This window comes from Mauremys reevesii, linkage group 4, assembly GCF_016161935.1.
Source record: "Mauremys reevesii isolate NIE-2019 linkage group 4, ASM1616193v1, whole genome shotgun sequence".
NCBI classification, from domain to species: Eukaryota; Metazoa; Chordata; order Testudines; family Geoemydidae; genus Mauremys; species Mauremys reevesii.
Window position 1 is genome coordinate 59,482,608 of NC_052626.1, and position 19,166 is coordinate 59,501,773.

At 45.2% G+C, this 19,166-nt stretch overlaps 1 protein-coding gene across 6 annotated transcripts; it reads right to left on the minus strand.

Moving 5' to 3' along the window:
- Positions 1–860: 860 nt before the first annotated feature.
- On the minus strand, positions 861–16,475 carry LOC120404570 (prolactin-releasing peptide receptor-like). 6 transcript variants are annotated; one of them, XM_039537338.1, is made up of 6 exons: positions 15,567–16,475; positions 14,653–14,709; positions 14,333–14,465; positions 7,842–7,958; positions 7,014–7,076; positions 861–2,742 (listed from the first exon to the last, which is right to left on the minus strand). In XM_039537338.1, exon 6 carries the CDS (start codon positions 2,702–2,704, stop codon positions 1,607–1,609), a length of 1,098 nt encoding a protein of 365 aa, XP_039393272.1. In that variant the 5' UTR covers positions 2,705–2,742; positions 7,014–7,076; positions 7,842–7,958; positions 14,333–14,465; positions 14,653–14,709; positions 15,567–16,475; the 3' UTR covers positions 861–1,606. The 6 variants fall into 6 exon arrangements, with proteins under 6 accessions (XP_039393272.1, XP_039393270.1, XP_039393271.1 ...); XM_039537336.1 differs by having other exon boundaries at positions 15,563–16,475; XM_039537337.1 differs by lacking the exon at positions 14,333–14,465 and having other exon boundaries at positions 15,567–16,474.
- Positions 16,476–19,166: the final 2,691 nt, after the last annotated feature.

Here is a 19,166-nt window from a genome sequence, read left to right on the forward strand (position 1 = left end):
CCATATAAGTGGTTGGGACTGCTGGAATACAGAAGTAATGAATATTCCACCTCATGGCGTTAGTGATCTATCAGCCTTGCTTCTGATAGGCCAGCGACTGATATGCCAAGACAGTCTATTTCACATGAAACAACAACTTGATGACCATGCCTGTAAAGAGCTGCAATTTTGATGGCTTGGCAGAGATTAGCTATGATTGAATAGTTTGTCACAGTATACTGCAGAGGCACCTGCTGACATCAGAGGACACACGTCCCCAGGGGTCTTTGGTGTGAACTCATCATATTTGCACAGTTGAGAGTAGGGCAGGGAGAGTAAGTTATTCATGTTGATCAATAGCAAGAGCGAACAATTGTCCCAGAGAATACCTTGTCCCACTGGGATAAGACGGAAGCGCAGTAACGCAAACCTTTTCCTGGTCTCCCAGTACTGGCTTCTCACTGTGCAACCCAAGCTGTTGAATCTTTCTCTGAGACTTCCTTCACCTCAGGAAGCTAGGCGCAGCTGCTGCCATGTGTCTTGGCTACCTATGTTAGCCATCCATTTTCAGGGTTCTTGCTGGACCTTACATAATGCCCCAGGGGATATTTTGGGCCAGCGTTCATCAATGATGGCGTAACTCCAGTGAGCAATCCCCTACTTCAGATGTTACACCCCTCCACCATAATGCGGTCCAGGTCATACCCTGGGTAGTCAAACTTGGCTATCTTTTATAGAGCCCTTTTTATCCAGTCTTTCCATTAAATGCACTTCTGGTGCTCCCTGGCTTTCACACTCCTGTTGGGTTTTCTCCATCTCAGGATCTGTGGGGCCTGGGGCTGGCTGTCACCATGTATATCAGTACAATACCTATTTTGAGGGAAATGCTTGTTTTAGACTGGATCTAACCTCTATACATGGCATAGAGATACTGTGCCATAGAAATCTGGATAATAATCATAAGCAATTTAGGCAATGCAGCATTTGACAGAAATACAGCTATTAGACATCTAGTCCCCAGTTTTTGTATCCAAATACAATTTACTGATCCAAACTTGACTTTTTGTGCACCTTTAGGCACCAGAAAACAAGTACAATATTAAGCATGCATATTTGTAGGCCATTTCTGAAAATCATTATATTTATAATACAATAGTTAAATATATGTTCTTAATCTTGAGGGCATGATTACTGGTCTGTTGCAACAGAGCAAATGGCTGTTGTTTAATATGTAAAAATTTTTTAGCTTTGAACTGAATCAAGTCAAAGGAAATGCTTACTATTCCCATAGCATCACCTTATACAAAATGAGGACAATATTAATGAGTAAAAACTATACAGAATTAACTTAAACTTACAGGACTGCCATTTTTGTTGTTGAATTTGCTTGTTTTGACAAAGCAGAATACACTTCAGTTGCTCAGATGAGCTGTTTCTATCCCTTTAGACACAAACTGTTATACGTTTGTTTCCCTTGCACTACTGCCAAGTTCTCAGATATCTACATTGTCTTGAAATGACCAATTACCAGTGTCACAAAACTTGCACCACTTGCTTCAGTGTCCAATATAACAAGCCCAGAACTAAGGTGCATGCCACCTCTGCTGATTTGATCTCCTGCTGTGGTTTAGTTAAAAGAAAACCTGCCTTGCAGGGTTAACTTATCGGTGATGCCCATAGGAATGTCTGCCAGCGTGGAGCAGGTATTGAGTCGCGAGGCCTTGCGGGACATGACGCTGGACCTCTTCTTGTGATGGCAAAAATAGTTACTAACATGGAATCGGAATTTGTCGTGGAGTGAGGCGTAGATGAAAGGGTTATAACAGGCAGAGCTCATGGCAATCAAGTGACATGACACTTGAATGACATTCACGTACCTCTTGTCCAAGATGGTGAACTCCTCGTCTACATCTCTGATGAGGTTCACCACCTGCAGAGGTAGCCAGCAGACAGCAAAGCACATGACTGAAATAATAAGAACCCGGAAGGTCTTTCGCTTTTTATTGGTCCATTTCTCTTGGTTGTGGTAGGCAGCCCCTGGGACATTCCTCTTCCTAAGGCGATAAGAAATGGCACAGTAGGAGATAGACACTGCAGAAAGTGGGAGCATGTAGGACAAAAGGAGCATTGAGCATGAGTACAGCAGCCTCTCTTTCTCTTGGTGCTTCCAGAATTCTTCACAGATGAACATGTCATGGCCAATTTTGTTGAGATCCAGATAATGGGTGTGCATGGATGTAGGCACAGAAACCACAATGGAGAGTAACCAAATGAAGGCCACTATATAGACACAGGACTTGCGGCTTAGCCTTTTGCGAATGGGGTAAGCAACAACAATATATCTGTCCACTGCAATAGCTGTGAGGGACAGCACAGACACAAATACAGTGGCAGTCTGCATCAAGGTGACAAAGTAACACATGAACACCCCGAAGAGCCAGCCCCGGATCTCAAAGGCATAGGATGCAGTCAGTGGGACGCAGAAAATGCACATGATCAGGTCAGCTGCAGCCAGGTTTCCAATAAGGAAGTTAGTGGTACTGTGCAGTTTTTTGGTGACAACGATAAGGAGAATGAGGAGCAAGTTGCCGGTGCAAGCCACAGCCACCAGAGTGGCATAGAGGGGAATGAAGAGGGGTTTCAGGTCAAAGAGGAGGTCAAGGCCAGTGAACACAGGGATCGAACTGTTCTTCAAAGAGTTGTTTGATAGCTGGCCCTGTGCCATGTTGAGTTTCACGTCTGATGACTGTTACTTATCCTTGCCTTAAACAAATTCAAACAGGGAAAGCTTGTTAGTAATAAAGAAGAGGGTGGTTTTGTTTGTTTATCAATTTCTGCCACAGGAGGTCACCTGACTTCAAGGCCCAGATGCTCAGCTGCAGCCCAGGAGCCTACAGGCTGTGGTCCAAAGGAGGCTTATCTTTGTGTTTCCCTGATTCTGGGCTAGCTGCATACCCAGAAGGTCTCCTGGAATATGTTAGAATAGCCCAAATGCCGTTGTGAACTACATTGGCTGCCAATGGCCCTACGGGGCTGTTATGGCACCAAGGATTCACCAAAGTGCAGGGAAGCCCAAGCCGCACACCTTTTCCTCTGGCTTTGGGGCCTGGGAGTCACCACAGCACAGGAGGATTCCCCGACACTGGGATGATCCTTCCAATGCTGGCTACATCATCTTTAGGGTTCCTTTATGGTGGTGGTGCAGTGCCAAGCAGCTAGAACCTGGAGAAAGAGTCAGGTTCCAAATGTGTATCTTGCCTGTTCCGCTCTACTCACTCCCAGCTAGGGCATATGCCTAAGAGGCTCTTTCCACCTATGGAAGTGAGCCTGTCTGAGTTGCTGGTCATAAGATTTTCATCTCTCAGCGTACTGGGGCTTTCCATTTGATCTGTATGTCTACCCTACTTCTTATTGTTTGCTGCATTGCTATAGCACCGGGGGGCTCCAGATGCATTGCACTAGGCACTGTATAAACAGTACAAACAAACAAACAAAACAAACAAAAGTAAGTGATTGGGCAACAAAATGGCAAATGAAATTTAATGTGGATAAATGTAAAGTAATGCACATTGGAAAAAATAACCCCAACTATACATACAATATGATGGGGGCTAATTTAGCTACAACGAGTCAGGAAAAAGATCTTGGAGTCATCGTGGATAGTTCTCTGAAGATGTCCACGCAGTGTGCAGAGGCGGTCAAAAAAGCAAACAGGGTGTTAGGAATCATTAAAAAGGGGATAGAGAATAAGACTGACAATATATTATTGCCCTTGTATAAATCCATGGTACACCCACATCTCAAATACTGTGTACAGATGTGGTCTCCTCACCTCAAAAAAGATATACTGGCACTAGAAAAGGTTCAGAAAAGGGCAACTAAAATGATTAGGGTTTTGGAGAGGGTCCCATATGAGGAAAGATTATAGGGGGTCTAGGACTCTTCAGCTTGGAAAAGAGGAGACTAAGGGGGGATATGATAGAGATATATAAAATCATGAGTGATGTGGAGAAAGTGGATAAGGAAAAGTTATTTACTTATTCCCATAATACAAGAACTAGGGGTCACCAAATGAAATTAATAGGCAGCAGGTTTAAAACAAATAAAAGGAAGTTCTTCTTCACGCAGCGCACAGTCAACTTGTGGAACTCCTTACCTGAGGAGGTTGTGAAGGCTAGGACTATAACAGCGTTTAAAAGAGAACTGGATAAATTCATGGTGGTTAAGTCCATAAATGGCTATTAGCCAGGATGGGTAATGAATGGTGTCCCTAGCCTCTGTTTGTCAGAGGATGGAGATGGACCACAGGAGAGAGATCACTGGATCATTGCCTGTTAGGTTCACTCCCTCTGGGGCACCTGGCATTGGCCACTGTCGGCAGACAGATACTGGGCTAGATGGACCTTTGGTCTGACCCGGTATGGCCGTTCTTATGATGGTCCCTGTCCCGAAGAGCTACAACCCAAGAACCTGACTCTCAGGGCCCTCGTTCCAAATAGAAATAGCTCAGTCTCTCACTAGCGCTAACGTATTTATCCTCACAACGCCCTTGTGAGGTAGAGAGGTGCTATTATTATCTCCATTGTACAATCGGGGAATTGAAGCACAAAGGGGCTAAGTGACTTGCCCAAGGTCATGCAAGAAGTCTAGCAAAGCAGAGAACTGAACCAGGTCTATCTACCATGTCCTTGGCTAGCGTTCTAACCACGTGACCATCCTTCCTCATCCTTGGTGGTGCAAAGGACCTTAGATTAGGTGTTGCACTGCCACAGTGGTGTAAATGAAAATCAGGCTCTAAGTATTTCAAATGTTAACTGCACCTGATCTGCCAGGGAGTGGCACTTAGCAATGTGACTGAGACAATTAACATACCACCCTCAGAGCCCACTAGAGGGTGAGAAAGAGCAGTCCAAAATATTACTCGCTCTTCTCTCAAGCCCATGTTTTCCATGTGGCAAGACAATGTACTATAAACTGACTTGCTGGCTTTAAAGACAGTATCTGTCATTTTAAAAATTGTTCAAAGAGGAAAGACACAAAGATTAACTTTGGAAAGGACAAAGAACTTGAAACAATTGTCAAAACAGATAAATATGACCAGTCAGCTGATGCTAAATCTCTGAACATAATCCAGTTTGTCACTGCTGTTTCACTCAGAGTTTACTGTTATACTTTTGTCACTCAGACAGTCTGTCAGTCATTCAGAGAATCAGATCTCTAGAGCAGTGGTTCTCAAGCAGGGGTACATCAACTCATCTAGATATTTGCCTAGTTTTAGAAAGGTGCGGTGGCATGGATGACCCCGATGCGCCGGGCGGCAGCGCTCCCGGTCCTGGTGCTCCAGGTGGCCAGGCAGGGTGGCCAGCCCCAGTGTTCCAGGTGGCGTGGCTGCAGCACCAGCCCCTGGATCCCTGCGGCAGGCAGGGCAGTCAGCCTTGGCCAGCCAAGGCAGAGTGCTAGGAACTGCAGGAGGGGGCCTGGCCTGGCCTGGGGGCGGAGCATGGGCGGGGCTACATGAGGCTGTTTGGGAAGGCACAGCCTACAATACCCGCCACCCATGGGTGAAACCTGGGGGTACTCAAGACATCCCAGCCTCCTGAAAGAGGTACAGTAGTCTGGAAAGGTTGAGAACCACCGCTCTGGAGTTGCATTTTATTGTCTCCTCTCCTAGTTCTACTCCCCTATACCCAGCCTTCCGCTCTAATCCAGCCTGTCTCCCTCTGCCCTGTCTCTTCATTCCAGTTGTACCTCTGACATCATTTAAATAACCTACCACCATTTCAGACTCAACATGGTGGAAAACAGAACTTCTCATCCTTCCTCCCAATCCTTTTCCACTGTCCTCTTCATCTTGCAGTCATGTAAGCCTGTCATCAATTCCTCTCTCTTCTTCTCAATCCATAGCCAGATTCTCACTAAATCCTGCTGCTTCTTCCTTGACAATATCTCTAAAATGTATCCTTTCCTCTCCACCCCACCCACTAAACTCCTTGTCTAAACTTTTGGAATCTTATCCTTTGACTACAGCAACTTCCTCCTTTCCGGCCTCTTTGCTTCTCATCTCTCCCCATCCTCAGTTCACCCAAATTGCTTCTGTTAAGATCATCTTCCTCTCCCACTACTTAGAGAATAGGGCCTGATTCTCCCTGGCCCTGAACCTTGTGCAGTAATCTACACCAGAGCCAAATGCCCATGAAACGTTACCATTCTGCATTGGTAGTAATGTTTTGCACTCACTGTGCACTAACATGAACTCTTGTACAAGGTGAAGAGCAATGGAGAATCAGACTCCATCTCACTCCCCTGTAGGAATCTCTACATTGGCTTCCCCTTGTCTTCCTTGTGAAGTTCAAGTTTTTCATCCTCCCTTTCCAGGCTTTGAACAGCTCTGTCCCCTTCTTCCATGTACCAGTTATACCAATTAGTTCAGTACCCGTTTATTTTACATATACTTTTGGTTTTGATGATAAATACCTATTTTCTCTTTAGAGAAATCCTCTTAGGAGATCGGAATAATACTGGCCTTTTCGTAAAGCTTGAGGAGCTCATTCTGATCTCACACTGAAGTCAGTCAAGAGTAATTCCACTGAAGCTAATGGAAGTAGATCAGTGTTTAAACTGGTGTGAAATCAGAATCAAATCCTGAGACTTTTAGAGTAGGAGAAAGAGAATTGCTACAGAACCGTGGGGGCATATTCTACACTGAGACTTATATGCACAGCTTGCTGTGCATTGAGATGAAAATATCCCTCATTCCTCCAATGAAAATACAGTAAATATTGCTCTGGAAGTTTTGGGCTGTGTGTAGGCTGGTATTAGTGACTTTCAGCACAGTTCTTCTAGTGTTCAAAAACACTTCCTCTAGAGATATACCTAACTCAATGCTAGTCCAGGAGCTGGAGGCTCCAATGTCACACTCTTAAGAGCTTTTTGTCATAGAGGAACACTGGCATCAACTTAGCACTGGCTCAGAAAATGATCTGTGATCAGTTCATTACTTACATAAGGGAGGAAGGGGATTTTCTTTCACTTACATTTCGAACATATCACACTAAAACTGGAAATTCTATTGGTCCTTTGTCATGGTCCACGTTGACCTGTGTAAACACAAATCAGAGTTTAAATATAGCTCAGGGTTACAAACCATATTGATTTGAATGTAACTAATATGATGTTTAATTCACAGAGAGTTTTCTTCACCAAAAAAGATCCCTTTTGGTTGCCGTTAGTGGTACGGTTATTTTAGTACCTATTTTGTACTGATGCTCTATAAAATAAAATCAGCAGAAGTGGAGGAATGGGTACATTCATGTATGTGTCCATCCCACTTACATCTCAATCATTCGTGTAGTTCTCATTTTATTATGTGTTGCCATGGATATCTCATTTAGTCATGTATATCTCACACAGTGAATAAGCTTGTGCTCCTGTATAGCTCATTCAATCATGTATACCCTCATGGAAAAGTCTCATACAATGTAATAGGGATAAAATTGATAAGGTTCTGTAGAAATGTGATAGGATTATACAAAAATTACTCCAAAAAGCTAATAAAAATGTATCCTTTTAATAGGTTTGTTTTTAATCATCCCATAGAATTCTATAGCAGGGATATTATTCTATATTCAAGTCCACAAATGTTCCCAAAAAAACCTATTAAATTATTAATTCAAGAGGACTTTTCCATAAGAACATGTCTTCCCTTTACATATCATTACATTACTACTGTATCATTACCTTTGGTAGATTATCTTCTCTACAGGTTCTTCTCTTGGACTACTGGTTCTCCAGTGTTTTCATCCTTAATTATTCAGACTGCAATCCAGCCTGTTAGCAAGTAGCAATAAATAGGATGCTCTCACCTTTGACAGTTATGGATGCCTTTCATCCTGTCTATGTTATATGGATTTGGCACCTTAGGGGCATCAATTGTACAAAGCTTCAGGGACAAGAAATTGAAGAAATTGTAAAAGTGGAACCTATGAAGAAAAAGATGTGTAAGCAACTCTCTCTCTTCATGGCACGTATCTCACTAAATAAAACAGGCACTCAGCTAGGGCAAGAAGGCAACCCATGCTTTAATTTCAGTAAGACCCCTCCACTCCATAAATAAAACTAAGAGGGGAATGGTTTAGTAAATTTGTGGACTTAAACTACACCAATATAGGTATCTTTATACCCAGTGGTTGCAATGGCTTCACTAGATGTGTGTGTACACTCGGGAATAGCCTTGATTTATCAATCAGTAGCCAGTGTTGCTGCACTGCTTCAGACCCCGTAATTGTCAATAAAGGCAAACTGAGGTTTGCACCAGCTGAGGTTTGCACTAGGGTTTATCCCTGCTTCAGGCATGTCCTTGCCTATGCTTAGGGGTCGGGGTTGGTGCAACTACACTACAGTACAGACAAGGCATAGGCTGGGGATTTTATATTTTGAATGTCTGTACTGTCATTCCAATTTTCATGCAATATGTTACTCAGTTATTTCTATTGTGTACTGAGTGACTCTTTTTGTATGATATTTAAGTGTTCGGGTTGGATGGTTTTAACTCTTTTTTTTTTTCTTTTCCGACATAAAACCAATTATTCCGCCACTGAGGATTGTTTAACATTTCCCACAGGATTAATGTTGTTACATCTCACCTGATATTAGATTGCAAGAAAGGTTTTATTATCATCTCAATGAGATAGTTGAAGGCCCAGAATTTTTAAAAGTATTTAGGCATTGCTCCACTCAGCATTATGAGGTCTAACTGATTGAGGAGCCTAAGTCTCATTTTCAGAAGTAACATAGGCACTATAGGCTAGATTTAGGTGTTTAAGTGCCACTTTAGGTGCCAAAGTCTAAAATTTAGATTCTCAAAACCCCCACTCAGCTGCCACCTAGGCCTAAAGGGGGCTAACGTCCCTAAGCACCCAAGTTTTTGCCACAGAGTGTGCACACAGCCAGTGCCACAACAGCCATATGCATGGTGCACACGATGTGTATCATTCCTGGCTGCTGGTGGCTCCTTGAAGTTGCATTGATGAGATTCCTGGGCAGAAGGAGGCTGCCCCAAAGCCCACCCAGGTTTGGCCCCTCTATCATGATGGAAGGGTGGCAGGGCCAAAACTAACAAGTGCCATTGTGACCTGGTGCACAAAGTGGGTGTGGGAAGTTTGCAGTTGCTGAGTTGGCACATGGGGAGTTGCAGTCACCGTGTCGCACATGGGAGTCACAACACCTCTCAGAGTTGGCCCTGAAGCCTCTTCATCATGATGGAGGGGTGGTGGGCTCAAACTGAAAGAGTGGTGTTGCAATCTGGCACATGGGGGGAAGGGGAGAGGTCATAGCACTACTCAGTTTTGGTCTTGTGGCACTCCCCCATCATTTAGCAATGCAGCAGAGCCAAAACTGAGCAGTGCTACAACACACAAACCCTTGTGCACCACATCACAATGCCACTCATCCAATGTTGGCCCTGGCCCTACAGCCTCTTCATGATAGAGGGGCTGCAAACCTGAGCAGTGCTGCAACCGCCACCTGGTTCTCCTGCTCTTCTCAGCACTGGAAAGCAGGATGGATCCGAGGCTCGCAAGTTGGGAAGGGTAGGAGTAGGTATCAGGGTGGGGGAGGCGGAGGATGGCAGGGGGGCTCTCTGAGCTGAGGCTCCTGGAAAGGGATGGATATAGGGTCTCGGGTTGGAGGGGTCAGGCTGGTGAAGGGTGTATGCACCCTTGCATGTAGCTACCTACATTCTGATGCCCAGGTGCCTAGCTCATGCCTAAGCCCCAGTGGGATCCTCAAACGAGGACCCCCGCCTATCTCTCCTCAAGGGCCTGGGCTGGTAGACATGTTCACAGTACGTCTACCAGATTGGGCCTCACACAAAACACAGATGGAGGAAGAGGTGGTTCTGCCCTCCAATGACCTTAATCCAGTGGTTAGAACAGTCACAAAATCCCTATTGTCTAATTGCTCATTGTAAAGTCCCATGATCTGACGTATCATCTAGGAGGGTTGTTTGCAATGATGGGAGGATGGCGGGAAAATAATGAAGAAGACAAAATGTAAATGTCTACATCTAGGAACAAGGAACATAGGCCATACTTGCCAGATAGGAGATTCAATCTCGGGAAGTAGTGACTCTGAAAAAGATTTGTGGCTCCTCAGGGATAATCAGCTGAATGTGAGCTCCCAATGTAATACTGTAGCCAAAAGAGCTAATTTATGCATAAACAAAGGAATCTCAAGGAGGAAGAGAGAGGTTATTTAACCTCTGTCATTGGCAATGCAGGAATAATGGGTCCAGTTCTGGTGGCTGCAAGTCAAGAGGAATGTTGATAAATTGGAGAGGGTTCAGAGAAGAGCCACAAACATTATGAAAGAATTAGAAAACATGCCTTCTAGTGATAGACTCAAAGAGCTCAATCTATTTAGCTTCACAAAGAGAAGGTTAAAGGGTGACTTGATTACAGTCCGGGGGATTTTTGTTTTTTATTTTAGAGGAAGTATTCAGCCTTTGAGCTTCCCAGCCATTTCCTGCCTGAAGGAGTGCATCTTTGCTTGCATGTGTTTCCACCTCTTTGATCAGCCCTAGGAGCCCAGACAGTGGCTCATAGACACACTATATATTGGGAGAAAATATTTTAATAATGGAGTCCCCAGTCTAGCAGAGAAAGTGGTAACATGATCCAGTGGCTGGAAGTTGAAGCTAGACAAATTCTGACTGGAAATAAGGTGTACAAATCTTTGACAGTGAGAGTAATTAAGCATTGGAACACTTTGCCAAGGGTCATGGTGGATTCTCCACCACTGGTAATTTTTAAATCACGTTGGGATGTTTTTATAAAAGATTTGCTCTAGGAATGTTGTGGGGCAGAGGAGTTCTCTGGCCTGTGTTTTACAGGAGTTTGGACTAGATGATCACAATGCTCCCTTCTGGCCTTGGAATCTATCAGTCTGTGAAATGAAGAATTTACATCCTTGAATGTTTAGTAGGTCTGCTTCAGGGATGAGGGAGCAGTCTAATCTGGAAGAAACATTTGCGTACAAAAGGGGGGAAAAGCTGTAGGGCCTGATTCTTTGTAGTAATCTGCCTCTTGTGCACTGCAGGAGCAGAAAGTTAATGTAGATGGTCCCATGGGAATACCAGAAAGCAGAGGGTCTCCCTAGCCAGCATAAGGGATGTGGAAGAGGAGTGAGGGTGGGGAGAGGAGACATGGCTAGAGAACATTGTGTGCCAGCTATTCTCTGCTCCCCACAGGCTATTAGAGGCCATGAAAAGCAGAGCAAGTCAGAGCAGCCCTGAAGGAAATAAAGCTGATATCAAACTCTTTCTGAATCTAATCTCCTCTGATAACTGGGTTGTAATGGATCCCCTGACTTGGTAATGGTTGGTTGGTAAATGGGGCCTTAGTGGTTTGCTTTCCTGTTTTAGTTACCTTAGGGGTCTGAATAAGGCCAAGGTAGAGCATGAGGTTAAGCCATTCTCTGAGCAGATAATGTCTATCTGTCCCTCCTATGGCACCAAGTCTCCATGCAGCCAACCTCGTCTGTTCCTTTTTCAATCAGGTTTTCTGTCTCAGATGGAGAATGGGACTCCCAACCTCCCCAGTGTGGCTAAAGCTGGTGAGATAGTAAGTCAGGCAAGAGTTTTGCCCCAGAGTGTGGGAAAGGGAATGGCAATGCTGGGTATTGTTAGGGTATTTAATGCCTCTCTCTCATACAGCTGCAGCCTTTTGAAGCCAAAGGGGGGTCTAGAGCTTTTGCACCTCAGTGGAGTAATTTTGGTCTATAAATATTTTTCTTGCCACCAGACCTTTCCTCCAAGCTGTCTGGCTTCACATGGGAGACGTCTAGAAGTGTTAATACCCTGGAGGGGAGGACAGAGGTTGTATGATAACTCCCTAACAAACTATCCTGGTCATAAAAATCCTCTATCACCAAACATCGAAAGTGTAGCAAGTGCCACACAAACCTCAAGACAAGAATGAGGGGGCTGTCACCCTTACAGCTAAAGAGAGATTTTCTGAAGCATTATAAAAATAACTGGAAAATGCCTTTACTCAACATTTGTTAAGCATACATTTTAACTGCCTAAACAACATGTAAATACTTGAGAGAAATGCTAAGGACAGTTTGCTTGAGAAATTTTAAACATTCAGTTTGATTTGGCAGAGAGGGTTATTGAATGAGTGCTCATTGCACTCTTTGGCTGTGTCTACACTAGTTTAAAAGGTGTTTGATCATGACCAGCTAACATGTCTATAAAGATGTTAGACTCTGCCTACAGTAGCTCCTAAGTAGTATCTAAAACATCTTATTTTTTAAAGTGTTACCTAACACTTAAAAAAAACCAACAAAATTTTAAGCCAAGTCTAGCTAGGACCTTTCTATGTTTGGTCCACAACTGACAGTAGGCTTAGTATCTTTTCAGCAAGAGTGAATGAAGCTGAACGTATTTTGTTTTTCTCATTTCCCAGAATTCGATAGATACAGATGTTGCTCCAGCGTGACCTGCTCTCCAAATCATCACATTTTCCCTCAGTTCTTTTCCCCTCTGAGAACAATTGAGTGCTTTGTCTCTTTGAATACCTCAGTCCTTCTCCTTGCAATGCACTGCTCTGCTTCCTCTCTGCAGGGCTGAAGGTATTTTTGGTTTTTATTTTAGAGAAAGTATTCAACCTTTGGGCTTCCCAGTCACTTCCTGCCTGAAGGAGTGCATCTTTGCTTGCATGCATTTCCACCTCTTTGATCAGCCCTAGGAGGCCAGAGAGTGGCTCATAGACAAGCTGCGGATGGGGAGGAGGAGCTGCCAGGTTGGCTTCTGCCTGGCAGAGTGTTTATCTACAGCAGAGTTTTGTTTTTGTTGACGTTCCTATTTTCCTGTTGCCCAGGAACAAAGGGATTGCTCTGAATGAACTCCCAGTAAGCCAAGAGAGGCCACGGTGGTTTGTTTCATCAGGCTCTGGTATCTGGTGTTGCTATTGTCTTTAGTCCTCTCCTGGCTTCCTTATTAGAAGGGTTTTGTAAACCAATCTAGTAACTCCAGGGATGTGATATAATTAAATAACTCCATTCAAGCGAGTAGAGGCAGGTAGTTGCGCCTGGTCCCGTGCAACACCCAGTGTGCGTGCGCGGATGGGTCATTTCACTGTGGTTAAATTATTCGCTTGGTACAGCACTGAGCATTAGTGGCTAGACTGCATCTCACAAAGGGAGGCCAGTATGGAAGTGCTATAATTCCAATCTGGGTTGAGTCACCATATTGATTGGGCTCCTGCCATGTTCATTAATATTATTTATATTCCCAAAGCACCTAGGAGCCCCAGTCATGGACCAGGACCCTGTTTGTGCTAGGTGCTGTACAAACATAACAGAAAGATGGTCCCTGCCCGCAAAGAGTTTGCAGCCTAAGTAGATTGTAATATTTAATTCAACCCAACCGCTTTACTCCAGGATGGAGACCAGCTTGGTGCAACCATTGAGGAGTCTGGATTTCTCAGGGTCCAGTTGGGAACTTCTGGCATTTCCTAGGGTCTAATGACTAATTTATGTCAGCTCACACCATAGTGTTCCTCTCTGCCATAACTCCACATGGGCGCGCGAGGCAGAATAGAATTAAATATCCAGTTACCCATGTCTGGGTGTCCGAGAACAGCCTGGGCTAAGAACTGCAATTTTCTCTTCAACGAGTGTCCTTTCCCCCTGCTTAAACAATTGCTTTCAAGGCTCTCCAAATGGTAGAGACCAAAAACCAGTCCTGGGGTGGAGATATTTTTAAAAAGAGGACCCGAGTGCTGGCGGAAGACAACCAGCAGCCACGCTTGATGCAGATCGCTTCTACACGAGCCCTAAGATCTAGGCTTCTGCGTAACTAATTTTGATTTTAGCCAGCCAACAAAGTGTAGTAGGGAACCTAATTTAAGTCTAGTTAATGAATTCGGACTAAAAATACAGCCGACTGTCCCGCATTAAAGACAGTGTAAATGGGAGTTTACAGTATGGGGGTTTGTAAAAGTCACTCACTCCCCTGGAAATTGCTTAAAACAGTTTTGCCTCAAAGGGGGGGAATTTCTCCGTGGGTGCTGCGGGATTACACAGAGCAGAGCGTGAAAACTGGCATACAGGACAGACGAGCCTGAAGCCTGGCGTCCACGTTTATAAGAACTTTCTCGATGGAAGGGTCGAACCATCTGCTGCTAGCAATAATTGAACGGGGAGTTTTCTCCTTCAACCCCCAGCTCTGGTTATTTCGGAGCTCTCCTAGAAAATACTGTATTCCTCGCCCGGCATCTTGGCGGGACCGTGTGAGCTGCTTAAGGGCTAGGGCACACACCTCTCCCTCCTGAGCTTGTCTCGTCGAGCGTACCTGGCTCCAGTTACAGACTGCTGCTGCTCTTCAATTGTTTCCAAGGGGAAGTGAGCCAGGAGCCCACGGGAACCTCTGGATGGCAGCAAGCGAGAGATCGCTGTTGGTGGAGTTATGAGAGACCCGTGCCAATCTGGAAGGCAAAATGAAGCAGCGATCCGGAGAGCTGCGGGCCACGGGAGCCTTTGGATGTAAGGAGCTGGGGAAAGGTCAACAGCGGTTCCGCGGAGGAGGGCGGGGACCCGTTACAGCCTGGGGTAATGTCAAGCAAACTGGAGAGTAACTATGCACCGTAACATTCAACGCGCTCTGACACTTACTGAATCAAGCCGCTGGCTCGTCCCAGGTCCTCTCGTTGCGTTGGTGTTGGCGGCCACCTGCGAGGAGCGGGGGAGAAGTTTGCAGAGCAGAGCTTGGCTGGAGGGGCTGCTGTCGCACGGCGGAGAGCTGCGAAAGCCAGTCGGAGGGAGCTGGCCACTCGCTTCAGCCCCCGCCTTTGGACAAACTCGCCCGGGCAGGTGGGTCTTGCAGACACAGGCTAGGGGCTGAATCGTGACCGAACAGCGTCTCCGTTCCGAAGGGGCTGGGATGGGAACCCACGGGGGTGCTGCAAAGTGCCCCCCCCGCGCCCGGAGGGGCTGTGCGGGGAAAGGTGGCAGTTTAACAGAGCGGGGTCAATAGCTGGAGACTGTCACCGCCACAGGGGAGCTGGGAGCTGCTGCCCATCCCCACGCCTTGGTCCTTCCCAACTGCAAGTGGAGATCTCGCTGGGGTCTGGGTGAGGTGCTGGGACCCAAGCGCCCCCCCGACCCGGGAGCTGGCCGTTCCCTGTGGTACTGAAGCCGATGGCTTCACCCCGTCTCTAACCAAGGGAGCAGCCGCCGCCTCCTTCTCGGGGGACCTGCTCTCCCTCCCCGCAAAGACACGTTTTCCTTCCCCCTTGGTGCTGAAGGAAGGAGTCGGTGCGGCCAGAGGGAAACTCCCCTGGCAGCAGAACCTGTTCAGGGCGCCCAAAGCAGCCCAGCTACTGCTGGTGCCCCCCGGACACCCAGTTCTCCACTCCCGTGCAGAGCCAATGAGCCGGTCCCTGTAGGGGTCGCTTTGTATTCTCTTAGCAGGAGGCTTCTCTTGCTGCTTTCAGTGACTCCCCCAGAAACATATCTGCAATTGGGGGGAGGGGGGTACGGTCGCACATTAGCACTGGTTGCTGGAGAAAACTTCAAAACTTACCCACCGCTGGTTTCCAGCCCAAGGACCTGTAGATCACTGAAGACACGGCGGCGTGTCGTCTGGAAACCCCACTCTGTACATTGGGAGTATAGGGCAGAGAAGCTGTTGTTCCAATTGCCACAGAGCAGATCTCTGGGGGCGCTTGCTGTTCAGGTCTCGAAGGTGGGCTTGTTTGTTTGCAGATAGCCAGAAACTGCCCCGGAAAAAGACAATTCTTCTTTGCGGGGCTTTGACCCTCTCCCCGGCAGTTAGGCGCAGAGCTTGTGAACGGTTTGCCATCACAGGGGCATTTCTCAGAACTCTGAAGTAGAGACTCGCTTTGTGTATTCAGCCACAGCTCTCCCGATAGACACTGAAGATCTGACCTTGTGAGTGACTCAAATCTAAGTAAACGTCTTCGTCCGTAGCAGCACACAAGGCAGAGGTGTGCGGCGTTGCATCCGATAGAGAACTCCCCAAACACTGACAGTTCCAAAAGGAAGATATGACGTAAAGAAAACCACGCAGGAGGAGTTCCCACCCTTCAATGAAAAGAATCTACACACACTAGGCTGAACCTTCGCTCCAGCTGAGCTCCACTTTGCTCAACTGGTGCGGGGGAAAGGTAGGTCTGGTTCAGATCCCAGCACAATTTAAGCCCCCTCAGAACTTCTTTAACTAGGACTGGCTGGCAACAGCTTCACAGAGCCACTCCACTTCTTGAGGCTCATCAGAGCAGAGCAGCACTCTAGGTACTGCCTCTGATGTGCCCCTGCACTGGATCAAGCTCTTAGAGGTAAATCTGGTTCTGCTGGCTCTATGCCACCAGGGAATTCCTGTGCACTAGGGAAAACGCCAATCACATAGTAGAGCTGGCTCCCCACCTGCTTCCCATTGACAGAACAGTGCAAAGCTGGGGGGGAGTGGAGGGGGTTCAGGTTATGGCCTATTGTATTTAATCAAAACTTAGTCTTCCTAGGTTTTGGTTTTATTGGTAATTCTACTAACAATAATAAATACATAAAGCAGGCCTAAGTTTTCTTCTCAAGTTTGGCTGTTCATAAGGGTTTCATGTAGCAACTTCACCATACACCCCAATTCCCTCTGCCCATAGACCAATTTGCATTTCAATTTATATCCAGGGTGGATTTAACAAACCAGATGTGCTGCAATGAGTCAACAATAATCTGTCACCATCTCCCTACAGGGTTCCACCACTGCTAATAACATAAGCATCCTCCCATCCTGCTGCAAAATCAAGCACACGCGCAGCAGATGCTAGAGGCCTGATTCTGATTTCATCTGCACAGGTTTTACAGTGGTGTAAGTCTAATGATTTCAGTGGAATTACTCCTGGTTTATACCAGCATAAATGAGAGCTGAACCAGGCCCTGACTTTCACTGGAGATGTATCTCCTCCCATCAAAATTTCCTCTGAGATCTGGGTCCTAATTCTTTTCTTCAAAGATGCCCCAGGACAACTGTAATCTCAGAATGAATTAAACAAGATAACTGAAGTATCTCAGAAGTGGCTTCATGTAGAAATGCAGCAGAAATTTGTATGAGAAATTCTTTCCACTTGTGATTCAATTGATGAATGGACCTTTTATCTTCCAATTTCAGTACAGATTTTTTTTATTACTTCTTTAATATGATTCAACTTTAAATAAATGGATGAGAGAAAAGCTTTGCTATTGGGCTTTTCTTTTACTGGATGCTTTGTGCGCAGCAGGTGCTTTTCCAGTACAAAATATATTTAGGACACACAAGATTTCAGAGGTGTATAGTACCCTGTTTTGTCATAATTGTTCTCTCCTGTATCTGACTTTAAATACATGTTACAAATAATGTAAATGTGTGTAGGAAAAAAACCTCAGCATGCTGCCTGTTCTCAGAATGAATGTTGCTTGTTTGGTTGTTTTTTTTTTGTTTGTTTGTTTTGTTTTTTTAATTTTCCAGTGAAAACTGTGGCCCTGATACTACAATCAGAATTGGATAGGCAGATGACAACTTAATTGATTTCAGGATCAGGGCCTGTAATTTGTAAGGAGACTCTGTTATACCTTTCTGATTAACTGATATGTAAGTGCATTTTATTTGGAGCATCTTGAATGGTGATTAGAGCTGAGCACAATATTTGCAGTGACTTCTGTTGTTGAAAGTTGCTGTTTTCAAGTTCACAAAGCTTTTGCAAAATTTTGTATGATTTTAAAATTAAATTTCACACACTTTTTATGACTGCAAATTTTACAATGAATTTTCCTATTATTTTTTCAAAGTTTTGAGATTATTTGCATTGGTCATATAAGTGACATGGTTTGGGTTCTGCTTCCCTGATTGGCTATATCCATGTGGTTAGGAGGGTTAACAGAAGCCATTTTGATCCATTTTCTCAGGGGGGAATGGCTGCATTTTGTACATGCTGCCTAAACCAGGCAGAAAAAACTTGATAGCATCAGTGCACTGCTCCCTACTGCAGTGCTGCTGCCACCAGCCTAGAAATTCAAACTCACTGATGCTGGGAGTGTTGTTTTATACCCTCTTTGCCCAGGCGTAAATAATTACTCAAGGTTCAAGGCAGGGAACAATCTGGCCTGCCATCTAGTAAAGACAACAATCGCTGGGCCTCCTTCTGCTGCCCTTGGTGCTAATGGCAAATTTCAAAGTGATATCAATGGGAGTAGGATCAGCCCCCTTGAGTCTAGTTTTCTGTAAGTCTGGCTTTGGAAATAAGCAATGTATAAAATAACTTTAGTTTATGAGGAAAACTAGTGCTGAGTCACTAAGGGTTTGTAAAACTCTTTATCCCACCTTCAGCCTCTTTACCTAATGCCCTTTGTTCTTTGCTTTTACACCTGCATGTTTTCTTTAGGGAAAAAATGGGTTCTAATATGTCCACTAGAAATATTTCAAAAGTGCACTCCATTTTTGCCCTCTTCCTTCCTTCTGTACCAGTGGCAGCTCTCAAAGAGAGGAACATAGGGTGCTCTGCCCTTGCATTGCACATGTAACATCTGCTCTTTTATTAATATTTTAAACAGTTGGCTAGGATTTGAAATATCAGATGGATATTTTATTCTTTTGATTGACTCTGCCCACACATTTACCATTTTCCTTTAAAAAAATAATTGATTGCTCATGAGAGGAGCCAGACTCACAAATCCCAGGGCTCAATCCTGCAAGGATCAAGTACTTTAGCTCAATCCAGCAACAACAACAAAAAGGGGGGGGTTAAAGTTAAGAACATGAGCAGTCCAACTGAAATCAATAGGACTATTCATGTGATTTAAGTTAAGCATATGCTGAAATGTTTTCCTGGATTGGGCTAGAGTGCTCAGTATTTTGCAGGATCCAGCTGCTGGAGACTGAAGTCCTTTAGTTAAATAGAGAACAGGTAAAATACAGGCAGCAGCCATGCAAACTTCCCACACACATGCTATCTTGCCAATGTATGGCAGCTGCATTCAGTCTAGTGAACAGAATCCTGAAAGACCAAGCAGCGTCTTTTCCAGGCATAGAGACATCTATTTCAAAAGCTGTATGTAGTGAGGTGGAGACGCCTCCCTCCGACGCAGACAGGGAGGAACCACTTCCCGCCCCCTGGTGGGAGGAGCCAGGCTGGGCC

Excerpts from the sequence above, each read along its gene's own strand:
- LOC120404570 (XM_039537338.1), bottom strand. The coding sequence starts at position 2,704 with ATGGCACAGGGCCAGCTATCAAACAACTCTTTGAAGAACAGTTCGATC.